The 23,005-nt window shown below is 43.6% G+C and overlaps 1 protein-coding gene across 1 annotated transcript; it reads left to right on the top strand.

The window, feature by feature from the left end:
* The first annotated feature begins 431 nt into the window (after positions 1-431).
* On the top strand, positions 432-22,034 carry LOC133402559 (cytochrome P450 2F2-like). Its single transcript, XM_061676465.1, has 11 exons — positions 432-590; positions 11,876-12,038; positions 12,375-12,527; positions 12,691-12,851; positions 13,842-13,910; positions 14,831-14,935; positions 15,062-15,203; positions 20,396-20,481; positions 20,862-20,963; positions 21,624-21,765; positions 21,841-22,034. The coding sequence occupies exons 1-11, from the start codon at positions 432-434 to the stop codon at positions 22,032-22,034; spliced, it is 1,476 nt and encodes a 491-aa protein (XP_061532449.1).
* Positions 22,035-23,005: the final 971 nt, after the last annotated feature.

Genomic DNA, 23,005 nt, shown 5'->3' with positions numbered 1-23,005 from the left:
ATGCAAACCAGAACATCTGAGCTTCATTTGGGCCTGCAGGTGTGTGAGGACCCCATTGAACGTCAGTTTGAATGTGATTCTGAAGTCACATCCCATTTATATGGGAGTGTGCACACTTGTGCGACCACATCATTTCAGGTTGTTTTTTTTTAACTTCCCCTTGAAAATAATGTTGTTTTAAATTGAGTTGTACATGTTATAGGTTATTAATGATGGAAAAAGTTTTTAAATTCTTTATCTTGGGTCTCATTTTTGTAAATAACAAAAACCTGGCATTTGAACAGGGGTATAGACTTTTATATCCACTGTAGTTCTTCACCCTCCCCTTTTACTCAGAAAACCAAAGTACACGATGACAAAGGGCAGGTCGAAGAGTTGCGCAAACGTTTTAAACCATTGGAGTTGTTTAGGTCTGTCCACGCTTCTCAAACATGTTGACCATAATCCTCCTACCACTTTGTCTTTTCTTTATCCTTTTTAGTTTCATGTGCCGAAGGCCGAAGAATTTTCCACCAGGACCCACTATCCTGCCAATCCTGGGGAACCTCTTGAGCCTGAGCTTGGAGAACCCCTTGCAAGACTTTGAGCGGGTACGGAAAAACAGGAATACTTTAAATTGTCATTTATGCAATACATTTTATTATATTTGAAAACATATAATTGTTCAATTCTTAAGAACGCATTGCAATATAAAACCATTAAGCTTGACAAATTTAGTTTATTTTTATCTTTTTCATCACTACATGTGCAGTCATTATATACAATAAAATAAGAACAAGTATTTTTTTAGTTTCACACAACTCTGCTGTTTTCATATGGTTGCAGAACGATAGACTGCTATTTTCTGTACATAGTTGAAAGCCGTACCCTTTAACCACACTAATAGAAGCCAAGGCTACACTTTGGCCTTGACCTGAATTGTTCACACACCTGTCATGACTAAAGAAAAAAATAGACAAGAGGAAATGAAGCTACAACACAGAAATTATATAATACTTTTTAAACGATCAACAAAAATACCTAAATGATCATAATTCCACAACATCAAAGCCCACCGTGGCTAAATATTTTGTATTTAACTATCAGATTTAGTAGATTGTATTTACATGTTTTCGAGTCAATAACTTTGCCAGTGATGTTATCCAGTTTATTTAGCAAGTACATTTATTGGCAAATATCATAAATTGTTGATACAGTATATTTCTTACACACGATGTAACTTGAGTAGAGGGAGACCCTATTAAACTGTTGGACCGATTTGTATTACAATACATGCTGAAACAAACACACAAGGAATATGTGGCCGGTAAGTCGTGAACTACAGTAACAACAAAAAGAAAAACACGATTACAAAATGTACAGGACCCTTTCCAAATACATTTGAATATCATGGAAAATTATATTATTTATTTCCATAATTTCATTTAAAAAATTAAACCACAATTTAAATACTTTCAACTATTTATTGTTCATTTTACATAATTTGGGCTTCCAGCTCATAAAATCCACAAAATCAGGCATTCAAAAAAATTAAAATTAAAATTAAAAAAAAATTGAATACTGAATGAAGAAATCAGCCCATATTTTGCAGGCTATAAATGTTTTAAAGTGAGTGTCACACACTAATCATCTACTAAACTCAAAGCACCTGCACAGGTTTTCCCAGGTGTCATTAAATTGCTTCAATTTGGTTCAATTGTCTCAGTTGGGTTCAATATGGGGAAGACTGCAGACTTGACAGCTGGCCAGAAGACCATCATTGATACCCTCCATGGGATGGGTAAGCCACAGAAGTTCATAGCTAAGGAGGCTGGCTGTTCACAGAGTGCTGTGTCCAAGCATATCAATGGAAGGTTTCGTGGAAGGACAAAATGTGGCAGGAGAAGATGCACCAGCAAAAGAGATGTCTGTGAGCTCCAGCGGATTATCAAACAGAGAAGATTCAAGAGTGGAATGAGGTGGGAGTCACAGCTTCAAAAACCACCACATTCAGACGCATCTGGGAGATGGGCGACAACTATTAGGTTCCTCAGGTCAAGCCACTTCTGAGCCTGAGCCAACGTAGGAAGCGTCTCAACTAGGCAAAGGAGAACTGGACTGTCGTCCAGTGGTTCGAGGTCCTCTTTTCCGAGGAAAGTAAAGTGTGCCATTCATTCGGGAATCAAGGTCCAAGGGTTTGGATGAAGACGGGTGAAGAACAGAACCAAAGTTGCATGAGGTCCAGTGTGAAATATCCACAGTCAGCCATGATTTGGGGTGCAATGTCCAGTGCAGGTGTTGGTAAACTCTGCTGTCTTAAATCCAAGCTCACCGCAACAGTCTACCAGCAGGTTTTAGAGGACTACATGATTCCATCTGCTGAGGATCTGTATGGAGATGCAGATTTCATCTTCCCACAGGACCTAGCCCCTGCCCATACTGCCAGAAGCACCAAAACCTTGTTTGATGCTCATGCTAGCACAGTGCTTGACTGGCCAGCCATCTCTCCGGATCTAAACCCCACTGAGAATCGATGGGGTATTATCAAGAGGAAAATGAGGGGGACCAGACACAAAAACAAAGAAGAACTGCTACCAAGCATAAAGGAAATCTGGGCTTCCATAACGCCCAGGCAATGCCACAGGCTGATTGCTTCAATGCCACGGCGCATCGAGGCAGTGATTAAAGCAAAGGGATTCCCAACCAAGTCATCATCATCATCAGCGATTTTCTATCCACTACAGGATGAAGGCCTCTTCTTCACATTTCCAACTACTACGGCAGTTTGCACAACCCCAATTCCAATGACGTTGGGATGTTGTGTTAAACATGAATAAAAACAGAATACAATGATTTGGAAATCATGTTCAACCTATATTTAATTTAATAAACTACAAAGAAAAGATATTTAATGTTCAAACTGATCAAATTTATTGTTTTTAGCAAATAATCATTAACTTAGAATTTTATGGCTGCAACACGTTCCAAAAAAGCTGGGACAGGGTCATGTTTACCACTGTGTTACATCACCTTTTCTTTTAACAACATTCAATAAACGTTTGGGAACTGAGGACACTAATTGTTGAAGCTTTGTAGGTGGAATTATTTCCCATTCTTGCTTGATGTACAGCTTCAGCTGTTCAACAGTCTGTGGTCTCCATTCTCGTATTTTACGCTTCATAATGCGCCACGCATTTTCAATGGGAGACAGGTCTGGACTGCAGGCAGGACAGTCTAGTAACCGTACTCTTTTACTACGAAGCCACGCTGTTGTAACACGTAGCCTTTGTATAACTTTGGCATTCGTAGTCCAAGTTTCACTACCATAAGTAAGGACTGGTAAAATACACTGATCGGAAACTTTTCTTTTCAAGCAAATGGGAAGATTGTTCTTGAATATAACACTAAGCCTTCCATAAGCCTGCCAGGCAAGCTTTTATGCGGTGTCCAACTTCAGTGCTTGTATTTCCATCCATTATTACAAGTTGGCCTAAATAGATGTAGTCTAGGACATAGTCGTCCATTTTGACATCTTTTTTTGGAGAGTAACGATTGTTGAACATGACCTTAGTTTTGTTTTTGTTCATTTTGAGACCTGAGCGACGGCTTTCTATGTCTAATTCCTGAATACGATGCTGTAGTTGTTCAGCATCATAGGAGAATGAAATGATGTCTGCAAAACGAAGATGGCTCAAATAAGTGCCGTTAATTTTTAGTCCTTCTTTTTCCCAATTGAGCTTTTTAAATATTTATTCAAGGCAAGCTGTAAATAACTTTGGAGACAGTGTGTCGCCTTGCCTGACGCCTTTTCCTGGACTTATTTGCACTCTTTCATCATAAATTTGTATTGAACCAGAAGAATCGTTGTAGACTGATTGTAGAATGTGGATATATATATCTATCCCTTGATTTACCAGCGCCTGTAGTATCGAAGTGGTGGTGACTGAGTCAAATGCTTTTTCGTAGTCGATGAAGGCTCCACATAGAGGCATTTCGTACTCATTGTGTCGTCCGATTATTTGTTGACCTGTCCGTATGTGGTCCATAGTATTAAAAACGCTACGAAAACCCGCTTGTTCTATCGGCTGTGCTTCATTAAATTTGATTCCAATTTGTTTGTCCAAAATCTTTGCAGCGATTATAAATCATTGAGAGCGGGCTTATTGGGCGATAATTTCTCAGGTCCATTTTATTGCCTGATTTATGTAGCAAAATGATTTCTGCGTCTTTCCATGTCGTCGGTACTTCTTGCAAGTCCAACCAGTGTTGAAATAGTTTTACAAGGATCTTATTAATTCTGTTGCCTCCTGCTTTAAGCATTTCATCTGAAATTTCATCCTGACCACAAGCTTTCGGGCCTTAAGTGAACGAATAGCTTTTTCAACCACTTCATTCAGGATACATGGAACTGGGTCTGCTTCAAGCTTTCCAGTAATCATTCGTTGAGGGTCATTGTATAGGTTTGTATAAAATTCTTTAACTCGTTATATGATTTCTTGGCGTCTGTAACATATCGTTTCATCTTCCATTTTCAAAATTTTTCAAACCAAAAATAAATTTGTTATAAATAATAAAAAATATTTTATTATTTATTTGGTATAAATAATAAAAAATTATTTTTTGGTTTTTTTTTTTCACATTTTCTTGTGGCGAATTAATGCGCGTTTAATGTTTTTTATTCCATTTCCAGCTTCAAGCGGTTTCTGAACAAACCCAGCATTGTAAGTTCTCAATTTTTCTCGTATCTTTTTCCGAATCGTCTTGCACAATTCAACATACTCTATTTTGTTGATAAGGCTGCCCCTTTTCTTCATTTTTCATCTCTTTTTCATTAAGTCGAAAGTAGCTTTAGATATTCTGGATGTTGTCGTCTTTCTCGTTGATGGTGCGACTTTGTGTGCAGTTTGAGCAATGCCGTTTACAATTTCGTCGTTGTATATTGACAAATCTGTGTCTTCCAGCATTAGAAGAGCTTTAAAGCAATTAGCCGAACATATTTGAAAGTCATCGCTTCTTTCTTGAATTAAGTTTGGATTGGTAAGCTTGCTCTTTAGAACTTTCTTTCGTTCAAGTTGGGAGTTGATTTGCACTTTGACCCGAACCAATCACTTCCAGTGTCAAATTTGTTTAGGGCAGTGCAATCCGTAAATACCCCTTTGTCATTAGACAGGAAGTAGTCTATGATGCTAGCGTTACCTTTAGGGCTTTTCCATGTCCACTTTCTGTTCCATTTCTTGTTAAAGAAGGAAATGATAAAGTATAAGCCTTCTTGTTCAGCAAATTCTTTTAAGCGTTCTCCTCTTTCGTCTCTTGATCAAATTCCGTGGGATCCAGTTGATTTCTTCCCCGGGTAGAGGCCAATCCTGGCGGTAAAGTCACCTATGACTATTTGAAATTTGTGCTTTGATTGACTATAAAGACGGGATAAATCTTCGTAAAACGCTTCCACCTCATCGTCGTTGTGGCTGATGGTTGGCGCATATATTTGTATCAATTGAAGCGAGTAACGCTTTCTAATAGAGATGGTACATGTGGCGATTCTGTCGGAAATACTTTTGACGCAGGTAACGTAATTGGTGATACGTTTGTTAATAATGAAACCAACTCCACCTTTGCGTCCGCTTTCTGATCCTCTGTAATAAAATAGATGGCCATTATCGAGTGTCAACATAGCTTCATCTTTCTGACGTGTTTCACAAAGTCCAATTATATTCCATTTGATGGCTTCTAGCTCATATTGGAGCTCTTCTAGTCGAGAATCGTCCTTTAGCGTTTTTGGGATGCTCAACGTGCATCCTAAATAAGATTTTGTGCGTTATGTCTTTTCTTGCTACTTCTAAAGATAGGCCTTTGGTTTGACCTAAAATGTTTGTAGGAGTCTAGCATAGCCAAGTCTGTTGTCCGTAAGCAGCCATATTTAGCCCAGCGATTCTTCACACCCACTGCCGCCAAGTCTGCCCGCTGCCGTAGGCAGAGGCTGTTTGGGGCCATGTTTTTTGTTGTACTGCCGTGAAGAAGGAATAGGCCCTAATCTGCCACGCTGGCCCAATACGTGTTGGCATATTTCCCAAATTTAGTCCCGTAGTTTTACCTACAGTTAAAGCCCTAAGTGACGACAACGCGTTGGGCATTTAGGGGTCCAACCAAGTATTGAAGATTAACACATCGTTTTGAAAGTACCATATTTTGATTGATTTAATGTGACACTAATTTCCTTCCTCTTTTCATCCATCCATTCATCCATCCATCAATTTTCCGAGCCGCTTCTCCTCACAAGGGTCGCGGGCGTGCTGGAGCCTATCCCAGCTATCATCGGGCATGAGGCGGGGTACACCCTGAACTGGTTGCCAGCCAATCGCAGGGCACATACAAACAGACAACCATTCGCACTCACATTCACACCTACAGGCAATTTAGAGTCTCCAATTAATGCATGTTTTTGGGATGTGGGAGGGAACCAGAGTGCCCGGAGAAAACCCACGCAGGCACGGGGAGAACATGCAAACGCCACATGGACGTAAATGGTGAGTTCTTCACAGTATTCTATTTTTTTGAATTCCTGATTTTGTGGGGTTTTTTGAGCTGGAAACCCAAATTATGTAAAAATAAACATAGTTTATGAAATAGTTTAAATTGTGGGCTCTGAATCGATACTCTACGAATGTTTAACTTTTTGACTGGAATTATGGCGCCTTCAACCTGCGGGGCGTCGTTGGAAATTCAGCTACAGCTACAGTGGGTCGAAGTCAAAGAAGAAGAAGAAGTGGAAAGCGAGTTCTTCGGCAGAAAGAGAAGAGGAAAGCACAGAGCCTAGAACTGAATGTGGGGATTTTGAATGTTGGGACTGTGACAGGAAAATCTCGGCAGTTGGTTGACATTATGATTAGGAGAAAGGTTGATATATTGTGTGTCCAGGAGACCAGGTGGAAAGGCAGTAAGGCTAGAAGTTTAGGGGCAGGGTTTAAATTATTTTACCATGGTGTAGATGGGGAGAGAAATGGAGTCGGGGTTATTTTAAAAGAAGATTTGGCTAAGAATGTCTTGGAGGTGAAAAGAGTATCAGATCGAGTGAAGAGGCTGAAACTTGAAATTGAGGGTGTTATGTGTAATGTGGCTATGCCCCACAGGAAGGATGCGACCTAGAGGTGAAATAGAAATTCTGGAAGGAGCTCGACGAAGTAGTTCTGAGCATCCCAGACAGAGAGAGAGTCGTAATTGGTGCAGATTGTAATGGACATGTTGGTGAAGGTAATAGGGGTGATGAAGAAGTGATGGGTAAGTACGGCATCCAGGAAAGGAACTTGGAGGGACAGATGGTGGTAGACTTTGCAACAAGGATGCAAATGGCTCTCGTGAACACTTTTTTCCAGAAGAGGCATGAACATAGGGTGACCTACAAGAGCGGAGGTAGAAGCACGCAGGTGGATTACATCTTGTGCAGACGATGTAATCTGAAGGAGGTTACCAACTGTAAAGTAGTGGTAGAGGAGAGTGTGGCTAGACAGCATAGGATGGTGGTGTGTAAAATGACTCTGGTGGTGGGGAGGAAGATTAGGAAGACAAAGGCAGAGAAGAGAACCATGTGGTGGAACCTGAGACAGGACGAGTGTTGTGCAGCTTTTCGGGAAGAAGTGATACAGGCTCTGGGTGGACGGGAGGAGCTTCCAGAAGACTGGACCACTGCAGCCAAGGTGATTAGAGAGGCAGGCAGGAGAGTACTTGGTGTATCTTCTGGCAGGAAAGGAGAGAAGGAGACTTGGTGGTGGAACCTCACAGTACAGGAAATCATACAAGGAAAAGGGTTAGCTAAGAAGTGGGACACTGAGAGGACCGAGGAGAGGCGAAAGGAATACATTGGGATGCGACACATGGCAAAAGTAGAGGTGGCAAAGGCCAAACAAGAGGCATATGATGACATGTATGGCAGGTTGGACACTAAAGAAGGAGAAAAGGATCTATACAGGCTGGCCAGACAGAGGGATAGAGATGGGAAGGATGTGCAGCAGGTTAGGGTGATTAAGGATAGAGATGGAAATATGTTGACTGGTGCCAGCAGTTTGCTAGCTAGATGGAAATAATACTTTGAGGAGTTGATGAATGAGGAAAATGAGAGAGAATGTAGAGTAGAAGAGGCAAGTGTGTTGGACCAGGATGTGACAATGATTAGTAAAGGGGAAGTTAGAAAGGCATTAAAGAGGATGAAAAATGGAAAGGCAGTTGGTCCTGATGACATTCCTGTGGAGGTATGGAAGCATCTAGGAGAGGTGGCTGTGGAGTTTTTGACCAACTTGTTCAATAGAATTCTAGTGCGTGAGAAGATGCCTGAGGAATGGAGGAAAAGTGTACTGGTGCCCATTTTTAAGAACAAAGGTGATGTGCAGAGCTGTGGGAACTATAGAGGAATAAAGTTGATGAGCCACACAATGAAGTTATGGGAAAGAGTAGTGGAGGCTAGACTCAGGACAGAAGTGAGTATTTGCGAGCAACAGTATGGTTTCATGCCTAGAAAGAGTACCACAGATGCATTATTTGCCTTGAGGATGTTGATGGAAAAGTACAGAGAAGGTCAGAAGGAGCTACATTGTGTCTTTGTAGATCTAGAGAAAGCCTATGACAGAGTACCCAGAGAGGAACTGTGGTACTGCATGCGGACGTCTGGAGTGGCAGAGAAGTATGTTAGAATAATACAGGACATGTACGAGGGCAGCAGATCAGCGGTGAGGTGTGCTGTCGGTGTGACAGATGAATTTAAGGTGGATGTGGGACTGCATCAGGGATCACCCCTGAGCCCCTTCCTTTTTGCAGTGGTGATGGATAGGCTGACAGATGAGGTTAGACTGGAATCTCCGTGGACCATGATGTTTGCAGATGACATTGTGATCTGCAGTGAAAGCAGGGAGCAGCTGGAGGAACAGTTTGAAAAATGGAGGCATGCACTGGAAAGGAGAGGAATGAAGATTAGCCGAAGTAAGACAGAATATATGTGCATGAATGAGAGGGGTAGTGGGGGAAGAATGAGGCTCCAGGGAGAAGAGATAGCAATGGTGGAGGACTTTAAATACTTGAGGTCAGCCTTCCAGAGCAATGGTGAGTGTGGTCAGGAAGTGAAGAAACGGGTCCAAGCAGGTTGGAACGGCTGGAGGAAGGTGTCAGGCGTCAGGTGTGTTATGACAGAAGAGTCTCTGCTAGGATGAAGGGCAAAGTTTATAAAACAGTGGTGAGGCCAGCCATGATGTACGGATTAGAGACAGTGGCACTGAAGAGACAACAGGAAGCAGAGTTGGAGGTGGCGGAAATGAAGATGTTGAGGTTCGCTCTCGGAGTGACCAGGTTGGATAAAATTAGAAATGAGCTCATCAGAGGGACAGCCAAGGTTCAATGTTTTGGAGACAAAGTTAGAGAGAGCAGACTTCGATGGTTTGGACACGTCCAGAGGAGAAATAGTGAGTATATTGGTAGAAGGATGATGAGATTGGAGCTGCCAGGCAAGAGAGCTAGAGGAAGACCAAAGAGAAGGTTGATGGATGTCATGAGGGAAGACATGATGGTAGTTGGTGTTCGAGAGGAGGATGCAGGAGATAGGCTTACATGGGAAAGTCGCTGTGGCGACCCCTAACGGGACAAGCCGAAAGGAAAAGAAGAAGATGGAAATAAATAAACGTTTCCATGATATTCCAAATTTTTGGGAAAGCGTCTGTATGGTGATAGTGACAGCATCATGCTTGGTTGCTGTTTTTCTTTAGATGGAACTGGGGCCTTAAACAAGGTGGAAGGAATTATGAACATTTCCAAGTACCAGTCAGTGTTATCACAAAACCTTCAGGCTTTTGCTAGATAGTAAAATAAATGTCAGGAAAGGTCTAGTTGAACATCTGAACTTTATTTGGGGTTAATCAGAGGCACTTTAAACGGTGAGGCGTGTGCTGACCCCATCTTTTTGAGTTTGAATGTGATTGGTTTATTCCGAACACAGCCACATTCCCAGTTATACTGTAAGCGGTTGGGCATACTTGTGTAATATTATTACAGTTTATTAGTTTTACTTCCCCTCTCAAAAATATGTATATTTTTCCCAACAGCGTTATCCAGGATAGCGGTCACATTTATGCTGGAAAGGTTTTGAAATGATATATCTTGGTCTCATTTTTTACATTCATCACAAAAACCTGCCATTTGAATTGGGAGACTAGACTTTTATATCCACTCTCTGTGTAGTATATTTTTGAGGATCTTGTTTCGGTCATTGATGTATTTACCTTAAAGATCACACTCATCCAAATCATATAAACATGACCAATTACATACTCTTATGGAATGATGCCTCATTTCGGATCCTCTTCAAATATTCGTCTGTCTGTTTTTCTAAAGCAGTGGTTCCTCCTTGTTGGAGGTACGGAACCCCGCCAGTTTCATCTGGAGTTCACAGAACCCTTCCTAATTTCCATCCATCCATTTTCTGAGCCGCTTATCCTCACTAGGGTCGCGGGCGTGCTGGAGCCTATCCCAGCTGTCATCAGGTAGGAGGTGGGGTACACCCTGAACTAGTTGCCAGCCAATCGCAGGGCACATACAAACAGACAACCATTCACACTCACAGTCACACCTACGGGCAATTTAGAGTCTCCAATTAATGCATGTTTTTGGGATGTGGGGGAAAAAAAACATGCATGGTAGGTTAATTGAAGACTCTAAATTGTCCATAGGTGTGAATGTGAGTGTGAATGGCTGTTTGTTCCCATGTGCCCTGTGATTGGCTGGCGACCAGTTCAGGGTGTAACCAGCCTCTCGCCCGAAGATAGCTGGGATAGGCTCCAGCATGCCCCAGACCCAAGTGAGGATTAGCGGTACAGAAAATGGATGGATGGATGGAAAATATCATTGATTTCAAACTCAAAACAGGTATATATTTTATTGTCTGTGTTGATTCTCAGTCATCCAGGTCATGCACAAAATGAACTACGCATCAGTTGCACACAGTCATTGTGTTAAAAGAACAAAACCAACAAAACTTGACTTTCACACAAAAAAACTAGCCAAAAATTCATCCGTCCGTCCACTTTCTGTACCATTTATCCTCACTAGGGTTGCGGGCGTGCTGGAGACGATACCATCTATCGTCGGACGACAGGTGGGGTACACCCTGAACCGGTCGCCAGCCAATCGCAGGGCACATACAAACAAACAACCATTCGCACTCACATTCACACCGACGGGCAATTTAGAGTCTTTGGTCAACCTCCCATGCATGCTTTTGGGATGTGGGAGGAAACCGGAGCCGGGATTTCAATTCGATCAAAATTTACTCTAAGTGAATGTGAATTTTACTGTTGCCATTCGCCTTGGTAAGTGCCACTCTCATGTCAGAGGAACAGACTTCGTTGTGAAAATTCACAACAAAATGTGTTCCTTTTCTTTATGTTATTTCTACAATCCTCGAAAAGGGTTCATAGGTAAGAGTACATTTTTGGGGCTCTTTTTTTAATTATTGGATGCGCTGTCTGACGCCACGACAATGCTACTCAACTCAAGTGTATCGTTGAAATTTTGTTAAATAAAAATAGTTTAAAAAGAACAAAGCATTTCAACTCGAGACGCAGCGCCGCAATGGTGAACGCCCACCTTGAAGCACGGCATGAACACGGCATTGAAAAAAAAAACGGTGTGCGTCAAGTCCTCCATTGAACCCCAGCGACTGCCTCACCGAACCCCTGGGCTTCGATCAAACCCGGGTTAAGAACCACTGTTCTAAAGTATACAAACAGAGAAGACGAGAGTTGTGGACCTGGTTTACAGCAGTTGAGCTCTTTAAGTCAAGTTAATAGTTAAGTTAATATTAGTTGATATACTGTATTTTTGTATTTAACTAACATTCTATCTTGTGTTCTTGTTTTCTTAGCTGAGGAAGGCATATGGAAATGTCTACAGCTTGTACCTGGGTCCTAAACCTGCTGTTATTGTTAATGGATTACACGCCATGAAAGAGGCTTTAGTGTCCAAAGCGATTGACTTCGCTGGACGACCCCAAGACCTTTACGTTAATGATACCACAGACAGAAAAGGTAAAGAAACTTTTGTTATTGTTTTTAGTAGTAGCAGTAGTAGCAGTAATTGTAGTTGTTGTAGCGTTGACCCCCTGGTCTTGAGGGAGAGTCAATAACGATAAGTTAACTATCAGTGAGATCAAATCTGCTCGTTGCTCATTTTTAAGTGGCTTCAGTCTATAACACACTCCCTGTTGCTCCAATTAATTTAGTAATGGGACAGTACAATAAGGGATCCAATCCTGAAGTTAAAATGTTTACTTGTTTTGGGATTATGAACTAATGGCTCATGAACTGGTAGAGTATTAGCTCTTGACAGTTATAGTACCGCCGTATTAACCACACGTGTTGCAGGAGTCATCCTGGCTGACTATGGTTCTTCTTGGAAGGAACATCGTCGATTTGCTCTTATGACTTTGAGGAATTTTGGTCTCGGGAAGCAGTCAATGGAGAAGAGGATTCTGGGAGAAATTGAATTCATCATGAAAACACTGGAAAAGTGCATAGGTGTGTGGATCATACATTTTCAATGAACACTTGATTTTATGTTTTTTAAACTATGAAAATAATACATTCCATTTCATTTCTTTGTCTTTGTTGCCAGTCTGGATTTCTTTGTGAAAGATTTCATTTCTCTGTAGCATTATTTTTCACTTCTAATCTTCTACAGGCAGTACCTTGAGTCCCCAATTTATGTTCCATAATGCATCCTCTAACATAATCTGCCAGATTCTGTTTGGTAAACGCTACGATTATAATGACGACTTCATCAAAGTGATTGTTCAATGTTTCACTGAGAATGCCAAGTTGGCAAATGGACCCTGGGCTATGGTGAGTCAATAGTTTCTATGGCAATAATGCTCAGAAACAAATATACAACATTGTATACAATTATAAATAAATACTTCTTTTACCAATTTGATAAAATGATACAGTTTTCCATGTAATTCATCCATCCATCCATCCATTTTCTGAGCCGCTTATCCTCACTAGGGTCGCAGGCGTGCTGGAGCCTATCCCAGCTGTCATCAGGCAGGAGGCAGGGTACACCCTGAACTGGTTGCCAGCCAATCGCAGGGCACATACACACAAACAACCATTCGCACTCACATGCACACCTACGGGCAATTTAGAGTCTCCAATTTATGCATGTTTTTGGGATGTGGGAGGAAACCGGAGTGCCCGGAGAAAACCCACGCAGGCACGGGGAGAACATGCAAACTCCACACAGTCGGGGATTGAACCCGGGTTCTCAGAACTGTGAGGCTGACGCTCTAACCAGTCGGCCACCGTGCCGCCCCATTTAATTCATTGTTTACAAATTTGTATTGAATATTTTCCAACTAAGCCAATTAATTATTTAAACAGGATACAATATATTTGGTGTATATATGTGTATATTGGGAGACAGTGAGCGGCACGGTGGACGACTGGTTAGAGCGTCAGCCTCACAGTTCTGAGGACCTGGGTTCAATCCCCGGTCCCGCCTGTGTGGAGTTTGCATGTTCTCCCCGTGCCTGTGTGGGTTTTCTCCGGGCACTCTGGTTTCCTCCCACATCCCAAAAACATGCATTCATTGGAGACTCTAAATTTCCCGTAGGTGTGAATGTGAGTGCGAATGGTTGTTTGTTTGTATGTGCCCTGCGATTGGCTGGCAACCAGTTCAGGGTGTACCCCGCCTCCTGCCCGATGACAGCTGGGATAGGCTCCAGCACGCTCGCGATCCTAGTGAAGAGTAGCGGCTCAGAAAATGGATGGATGGATGGATGGATGGGAGACAGTGGTTACAAATGAATATTTTCTGATTTATCCTTATTACAGCTGTATGACTCCTTGCCGATGATTCGTGGTCTTCCATTGCCCTTCATGAAGTCTTTTGAGAATGTCAAGGTATGGTATATGGCTTTGTATGTAATGTTAAAGATAAGGATAAGTGGTTCAGATCAGAATCAGAATCATCTTTATTTGCCAAGTATGTCCAAAACACTCAAGGAATTTGTCTCCGGTAGTTGGAGCCGCTCTAGTACAACAGACAGTCAATTTACAGAACACTTTGGGGACATAAAGACATTGACATAAAACAATTGTGCAAAAAGATGCAGAGTCCTCTAGCACTTAGAGCAGTTCGAATGACTAATATTGCAATAGTCCAGTGCAATGAGCATTGTGCAAGGGGCGCTGAGACTTCAAGGAGTGTATGCGGTTTAAAGTGACGAGTAGTGCGATAATCTGGGACAATGTTGGTTGTGCAAATGTTACAGATACTCCTCAATCAGTGTGCAAATGGAGCAGATGCTACTCTGGCATGAGTGGCCAGTATATGCAAATAGTGAAGCATGGTGAGACAACTACAGTGAGTGCACGAGTAATACATAATTGGCCCCACAGAAATGTGACAACGAACTCAAGTCAAAAAATTGCCAGCTTGTTGTAATGGAATTATAGGTTAGGTGTTTAAGAAGTTGATCGCAAGAGGGAAGAAGCTGTTGGAATGTGTACTAGTTCTAGTTTGCATTGATCGGTAGCGCCTACCTGAGGGAAGGAGCTGGAAGAGCTGGTGACCGGGGTGCAGACGGTCCGAGAGGATTTTGCACGCCCTTGTCTTAGTTCTGGCAGCATGCAAGTCCTCAATGGTGGGTAGGGGGGTACCGACAATCCTTTGAGCAGTTTTGATTGTCCGTTGCAGTCAGAGTTTCATCATGGATGGATTGATTTTAGTGGGGTTTTTTTTGTGTTTTTTTACAGCATATTAATCCTTGTTTTTAGTGAAAATACAATGAATACATTTGCTTTCTAATCTTATTCTTTAGATATGTCAAAAACTTGCAAAGGGTTTGTTGGCTGAGCACAAGAGGACCAGAGTCCCTGGAGAACCACGAGACTTTCTTGACTGCTATCTGGATGAACTGGATAAGGTGTTAATGACTATTAGATAATGAGCATGGTGAATTGTTTCTTAAAGATAGTGTTGTTTTTTAATCTTGTATGGATTTTTTGGTTCCCCCCCCCTTTTTAATAAAAACAGTCATTCTCTTTTTTAGAGACGTGATGATGATGGTTCCCCATTTTCAGAGGAACAGCTAACAATGTACGCGCTAGATATTCACTTTGCTGGGACAGACACCACCTCCAACACCCTTCTGACTGCTTTCCTTTATCTTATGACTCATCCACACGTACAAGGTATGTTTGCTCGTAATTATATGGTATTTCTATAGTATTATTCCTGTAAGGGAATTAAACTTAGTGGTGCATATTACTGAAGCAGATACGGCACCTACATCTGAGAAGGTTCATTCACAATTTATCTTTAGAAGAAGCCCATTATGGATAACTTTCAAATGCTCTCACACAATAGAATCTGACTACCATCTTCTTCTTTTCCTTTCGGCTTGTCCCGTTAGGGGTCGTCACAGTGTGTCATCCCTTTCCATGTAAGCCTATCTCCTGCATCCTCCTCTCGAACACCAACTGCCCTCAAGTCTTCCCTCACGACATCTATCAACCTTCTCTTTGGTCTTCATCTAGCTCTCTTGCCTGGCAGCTCCATCCTCATCACCATTCTACCAATATACTCACTCTCTCTCCCCTGGGCGTGTCCAAACCATTGAAGTCTGCTCTCTCTAACTTTGTCTCCAAAACATCGAACCTTGGCTGTCCCTCTGATGAGCTAATTTCTAATTTTATCCAACCTGGTCACTCCGAGACCGAACCTCAACATCTTCATTTCCGCCACCTCCAGATCTGCTTCCTGTTGTCTCTTCAGTGCCACTGTCTCTAATCCGTACATCATGGCTGGCCTCACCACTGTTTTATAAACTTTGCCCATCATCCTAGCAGAGACTCTTCTGTCACATAACACACCTGACACCTTCCTCCACCCGTTCCAACCTGCTTGGACCCATTTCTTCACTTCCTTACCACACTCACCGTTGCTCTGGACTGTTGACCCCAAGTATTTAAAGTCCTCCACCCTTGCTATCTCTTCTCCCTGTAGCCTCACTCTTCCCCATTTATCCCTCTCATTCATGCACATATATTCTTTTTTACTTCAGCAAATCTTCATTCCTCTCCTTTCCAGTGCATGCCTCCATCTTTCTAACTGTTCCTCTACCTGCTCCTGCTTTCACTGCAGATCACAATGTCATCTGCAAACATCATGGTCCACGGGGATTCCAGTCAAACCTCACCTGTCAGACTATCCATCACCACTGCGAACAGGAAGGGGCTCAGGGCTGATCCCTGATGCAGTCCCACCTCCACCTTAAATTCATCTGTCACACCTATAGCACACCTCACCACTGTTCTGCTGCCCTCATCCATCCATCCATTTATCAATTTTCAACACTGCTTATCCTGGTTAGGGTCGTGGGGTGCTGGAGCCTATCCCAGCTGACTTCGGGCGAAAGGCGGACGACACCCTGAACTGGTCGCCGGTCAGTCACAGGGCACATATAGACACGAACAACCATTCACACTCACATTCACTGAGTGGTAACTGAACCTACGCTGCCCGCACCAAAGTCAGGCGAGTGTACCACTACACCTTTTTATTATTAACATTTTCTTCTACTCATAAAAATCTGATGGTACAAAATCATCATAAAAGGACCAAATACTAATAAATCTGTTACAAAAAATAAGCTGTAACTTGTTTTACCTTTTATTTTTAAAAGACAGCAGGACCTGTTGGGTTATGTTAGGTTAATTGAAGACGAGTGTGAGTGGTTGTCTGTCCATGTGTCAGTCCTGTGATTGACTAGTGATTAGCAACCTTTCCCAAGTCAGCCAGGATAAACTTACCTTGTCTAGATTATTGTTGATATTGAAAACAATATCAATGGACCATCAGTAGCTCATCCGCATTGACTTGCGCTTTGAAACCAGAGGGTCACGAATCCCGCTGTGGACAAAATCAATTCTGTTGCAGAGATCAAGGTGCACTTGAACAAGGCAGACAATCTCAGCTCAGGGGTGCACTGAATTGCATGCCTGCATGTGTACGTGTGATCTGTTTCTCTACATATCTGCTGTGAAATCCCTTCAAGTATTAGAATTTGTACAATAAATACAATAATGATTAAAACAAGGATTCATGGATTACAAATCATTGTTTTCTCTCACTCCTCCTTGAGCCGTCACCTTGTCGTGGTGGAGGGGTTTGTGTGTCCCAGTGATCCTAAGAGCTAAGTTGTCTGGGGCTTTATGCCCCTGGCAGGGTCACCCATGACAAACAGGTCCTAGGTGAGGGACCAGACAAAGCACGGTTCAAAGACCCCTAAGGATGACGACAAACAATGGACTCCGTTTTCCCATGCCCGGACGCGGGTCACCGGGGCCCCCCACTGGAGCCAGGCCTGGTGGTAGGGCTCGAAGGCGAGCGCCTGGTGGCCGGGCCTGCACTCATGGGGCCCGGCCGGGCACAGCCTGAAAGGGTAACGTGCGTCCCCCTTCCCATGGGCTCACCACCTGTGGGAGGGGCCATAGGGGTCGGGTGCAGTGTGAGCTGGGCGGTGGCCGAAGGCGGGGACCTTGGCGATCCAATCCCCGGCTACAGAAGCTGGCTCTAGGGACGTGGAATATCACCTCTCTGGCAGGGAAGGAGCCCGAGCTGGTGTGTGAGGTTGAGAAGTTCCGACTCGATATAGTCGGACTCGCCTCCACACACAGCTTGGGCTCTGGTACCAGTCCTCTCGAGAGGGGTTGGACTCTCTTCCACTCTGGAGTTGCCCACGGTGAGAGGCGCCCAGCAGGTGTGGATATACTTATTGCCCCCCGGCTTGGCGCCTGTACGTTGGGGTTCACCCCGATGGACGAGAGGGTAGTCTCCCTCCACCTTCGGGTGGGGGGGTGGGTCCTGACTGTTGTTTGTGCCTATGCACCAAACAGCAGTTCAGAGTACCCACCCTTTTTGGAGTCCTTGGAAGGGGTGCTGGAGAGCGCTCCCGCTGGGGACTCCATCGTTCTGCTGGGGGACTTCAATGCTCACGTGGGCAATGACAGTGAGACCTGCAAGGGCGTGATTGGGAGGAACGGCCCCCCCCGATCAGAACCCGAGCGGTGTTCTGTTATTGGACACCATGTTCAAGCATAAGGGTGTCCACACGTGCACTTGGCACCAGGACACCCTAGGTCGCAGTTCGATGATCGACTTTGTGGTCGTGTCATCGGACTTTGCGGCTGCATGTCTCGGACACTCGGGTGAAGAGAGGGGTGGAGCTGTCAACTGATCACCACCTGGTAGTGAGTTGGCTCCGATGGTGGGGTAAGATGCCAGTCCGACATGGCAGGCCCAAACGTATTGTGAGGGTCTGCTGGGAACGTCTGGCAGAATCCCCTGTCAGAAGGAGTTTCAACTCCCACCTCTGAGAGAACTTTGCTCATGTTCCGGGGGAGGCAGGGGACATCGAGTCCAAGTGGACCATGTTCCACGCCTCCATTGCTGAGGCGGCCGACCGGTGCCTGTCGTGGCGGCAATCCCCGAACCCGTTGGTGGACACCAAGGGTGAGGGATGCCGTCAAGCTGAAGGACTCCTATCGGGCCTTTTTGGCCTGTGGGACTCCTGAGGCAGATGATGGGTACTGGCTGGCCAAGCGGAATGCAGCTCTGGTGGTCGCTGAAGCAAAAACTCGGGTATGGGAGGAGTTCAGTGAGGCCATGGAGAAAGACTTCCGGACGGCTTCGAGGAAATTCTGGTCCATCATCCGGCGTCTCAGGAGAGGAAAGCAGTGCACCACCAACGCTGTGTATAGTGGGGATGGGGCGCTGCTGACCTCGACTCGGGATGTTGTGAGTCGGTGGAGAGAATACTTCGAAGACCTCCTCAATTCGACACCAACACACCTTCCCATGAGCAAGCAGAGTGTGGGTTCTCTGAGGCGGGGTCTCCTATCTCTGGGTTTGAGGTCACCGAGGTAGTTAAAAAGCTCCTCGGTGGCAGGGCCCCGGGGGTGGATGAGATTCGTCTGGAGTTCCTAAAGGCTCTGGATGTTGTAGGGCTGTCCTGGTTGACACGCCTCTGCAACATCGCGTGGACATCGGGGACAGTGCCTCTGGATTGGCAGACTGGGGTGGTGGTCCTCCTTTTTAAGAAGGGGGACCGGAGGTTGTGTTCCAACTACAGGGGGATCACACTCCTCAGCTTCCCTGGTAAGGTCTATTCAGGGGTGCTAGAGTGGAGGGTCCATCGGGAAGTCGAATCTCAGATTCAGGAGGAGCGGTGTGGTTTTCGTCCTGGCCGTGGAAGAGTGGACCACCTCTACACCCTCGGTAGGGTCCTCGAGGGTGCATGGGAGTTCGCCCAACCAGTCTACATGTGTTTTGTGGACTTGGAGAAGGCGTTCGACCGTGTCCCTTGGGGAGTCCTGTGTCCTTGGGGAGAACCCCCTGATACGGGCTGTTCGGTCCCTGTACGACCGGAGTCAGAGTTTGGTCCGCATATCCGGCAGTAAGTCGGACTCGTTCCTGGTGAGGGTTGGACTCCGCCAAGGCTGCTCTTTGTCACCGATTCTGTTCATAACTTTTATGAACAGAATTTCTAGGCGCAGCCAAGGCTTAGAGGGGGCCCGGTTTGGTGGCCTCAGTATTGCATCTCTGCTTTTTGCAGTTGATGTGGTTCTGTTGGCTTCATCAAGCCGTGACCTCTAACTCTCACTGGAGCAGTTCACAGCCGAGTGTGAAGCGGCTGGGATGAGAATCAGCACCTCCAAATCTAAGATCATTATCCTCAGTCAGAAAAGGGTGGCATGCCCTCTCCAGGTCGGGGATGAGATCCTGCCCCAAGTGGAGGAGTTCAAGTATCTTGGGGTCACGTTCATGAGTGAGGGAAGAATGGAACAGGAGATCGACAGGCGGATCGGTGCAGCTTCTGCAGTGATGCGGACTTCGTATCGATCCGTTGTGGTAAAGAAGGAGCTAAGCCGAAAGGCGAAACTCTCAATTTTCTTTCTGATCTACGTTCCTACCCTCACCTATGGTCACAAGCTGTGGGTCGTGACCAAAAGAACAAGATCCCGAATACAAGTGGCCGAAATGAGTTTCCTCCGCAGGGTGTCCGTGCTCTCCCTTAGAGATAGGGTGAGAAGCTCGGTCATCCGGGAGGATCTCAGAGTAGAGTCGCTGCTCCAGCACGCCCGCGACCCTAGTGAGGAGAAGCGGCTCAGAAAATGGATGGATGGATGCAACTGAACAGAAAACCTTGAACGTATGGTAGGCTGTAACCTTTTTTTCACTTCCCAGCGTCCTCATTTTACCACACACTCAATCCCATTCATGTTTTTTGTGATGGAATTGTTTTTCAGGTGCATTTAGTGAACTTTCACTTTTTACAATTTTTTCTCTCCACTCACACCTGTTTTTCTGCTATATCTGTTAGAGCGTTGCCAACAGGAGATTGATGAGGTGTTAAAAGGGAAGGATAAAGTGTCTTTTGATGACAGAAACAATATGCCATACGTGCAGGTAAATTTTTCCATAATAACAACATCAGTAAAAAAAAGTTCTTTATATGCAATAATGATACAAATGATTTTAACTTTTATTTATCCAAGTTATGGTAGTATGACGTCTGCCTCTAAAACAGGCCTAGCAAAATATAATAATCGAAAAAGCAGAGCCAAGGCACACAGAAAATTCAATGCAGCGTTTATCACAGACTATACATCGTGTAAAATTTTAGCCTTTGAGTCTTCTTTTTTTGCTCTCCTCTTTATAGTTTGAGAAAATGTACATATGTACTGTATATATATATATATATATATATATATATATATATGTACATAAACATATGTGTGTGTGTGTATATACTGTATATATAACTTTTTTTTTTTTTTTTTTTACAGGCTGTAATCCATGAAGTTCAGAGAGTAGCGAACACTGTGCCACTGAGTGTCTTTCACTGTACTACAAAAAACACAGAGCTGATGGGATATTCTATTCCTAAGGTAAGAGACAGGACACCACAAAGTGACTGTTTAACTTCATGAGCGCAGACCTCCACTGGGTGAACTGTGAACAAAAGGGGACAATATCTTGAAGCACCACAATTGTTTGGATTTGTTTGGCCATATATAAGGAGATCACTTCCTGGTACACATCGGAAGATGTTAGATGAAAAGTGCAACAAATTGAAAAAGTGTTGTATAGTTTTTGTTTGCCAATTCATTTCGTATAAGGTTACTTTCAGGTCCACAGTACAATGCTGTCTTTATCATGTGCAGCCCTTCTGCAAAGTTTCATGAAGTCATGACTGTGTGCATGATGTTTGGACCACTGATTTTGTACCATTTGAATTATGGGGTAAGGAGCAACTACCCAATGACCCAAAAGGACAAAAAGTAATAAATAAATTTCTGTATCAACACCTTTATTTAAAGACTCCACCACAAAGTTTCATGAAGTTGTGGTTGATACATTGAAGTGGAAATTATTTCATGAAAAATAACAACGTGACTGTACTATTTAAGGTCTAGGGCATTTATTATTATAGTAATTCTTAAATTATTTTGATGTGACTTTGTTTCTTGAGTAATTCTTATTATCTGTAGCCATCCATCTTCTATACCGCTTATTCGTCACATGATTTGGTTTCTTTTGTTTCCCAGGGTACAATTATCATCCCAAACCTGACCTCGGTGCTCCATGAGGAAGGCCAGTGGAAATTTCCTCATAAATTCAATCCTGAAAACTTCCTCAATGACCAGGGCGAGTTTGTCAAGCCAGAGGCCTTTATGCCTTTTTCTGCAGGTATGTAGTCACATATTGCACATGGTGAGTACACTGAAACTGCTGTGAATCATTTCTCCAATATTTACTCTACAGGTCCTCGCATGTGTCTTGGTGAGGGTTTGGCTCGTATGGAGCTCTTCATCATCACGGTGACTCTGCTCAGAAGGTTTATGTTCATCTGGCCTGATGACGCAGGAGAGCCAGACTTCACCCCAGTCTATGGGGTCACTCTCACTCCCAAACCTTATCGCATGAAAATTCAACAAAGAGCAATGCAGTCAAGCTGAGCGCAGACCTAAAAATTAAAGGAGCATAACATCATTTATTTGCTATTGTAGCATAGATAACTGGTATGCCTCGGCATGGTGCATACCTCAATTCTTTTTCTAACACGATGGAGTGGAAGACTGAGCCTGTTTTACCTCAAACTACGGGACTAATAGACCATTAGACACTAACCGTTCACTCTTCCATTTTGATGGCCAAATTCCAGAAGAGACAAAGAAAGTGTTAATCTAAGCATGGCATTGATTTGTCTTTTGTTTTAATTGTGTGTGAACGCTCAAGTAAAGGAATATAATAACACACACAATCGATCACACATCAGTGCCTATCAATCAATGTGTTGGTGCGTCACTGTTTATTTCTTATCATTTCAATCATTAATTTGGTATTAAACTCGAGTTCTTAAATGGAAATTCGCTCTGTTCAGAATCTACGTGCAGCTCAGATTACAGAGGGAATGAATATGTCAAAATTATGTAGGGGAGAATAAACCATCAAAAGCCAAAGTTAAATGAAGGAATGTGGGATTGACGATGTGAGATGGAGGACACAATTTTACCACCCAGTGTCCGACATTAAGCCAATTTAGGTTGTGGCCAGGAAGGGCCATGATGAGCCAAGTTGTGGTGGCTCTATCAGAACCTCCAGTGGCCCCATATATTCACCATACCACACATTAAGTTTTAGTGACTATTTCGTTATTCGCGTCTCTATACTGTATTATTTAAGCCCCTTTTAAGAAATTATTAGTACAACTGCATTCATGGCTGCGACTGTGTACTAACCTCACTAAAATCAAGGCGTTGCAATAATGCTTCAAAGAATAAAATGATTACAAAATTATTAAAATACTGTGCTTTGATGTTGTGTACACCATGTTTACTGTATGTATTAATGTATATGTGCGTGCATATTATGAAATATTGGCTGGTCGGTGGGAGGCTCTGCTTAGGGATGTCACGGTTTGTACCAA

This window comes from Phycodurus eques, chromosome 5, assembly GCF_024500275.1.
Source record: "Phycodurus eques isolate BA_2022a chromosome 5, UOR_Pequ_1.1, whole genome shotgun sequence".
NCBI lineage: Eukaryota > Metazoa > Chordata > Actinopteri > Syngnathiformes > Syngnathidae > Phycodurus > Phycodurus eques.
Note: the sequence above shows the minus strand (reverse complement) of the source record. Positions and strands in the feature narration are given on the sequence as shown.

Excerpts from the sequence above, each read along its gene's own strand:
- LOC133402559 (XM_061676465.1), top strand. The coding sequence starts at position 432 with ATGTTGACCATAATCCTCCTACCACTTTGTCTTTTCTTTATCCTTTTT. Across the intron at positions 12,039-12,374 it reads TGATACCACAGACAGAAAAG|GAGTCATCCTGGCTGACTAT; the intron begins GTAAAGAAACTT and ends CACGTGTTGCAG. Across the intron at positions 12,852-13,841 it reads CAAATGGACCCTGGGCTATG|CTGTATGACTCCTTGCCGAT; the intron begins GTGAGTCAATAG and ends TCCTTATTACAG.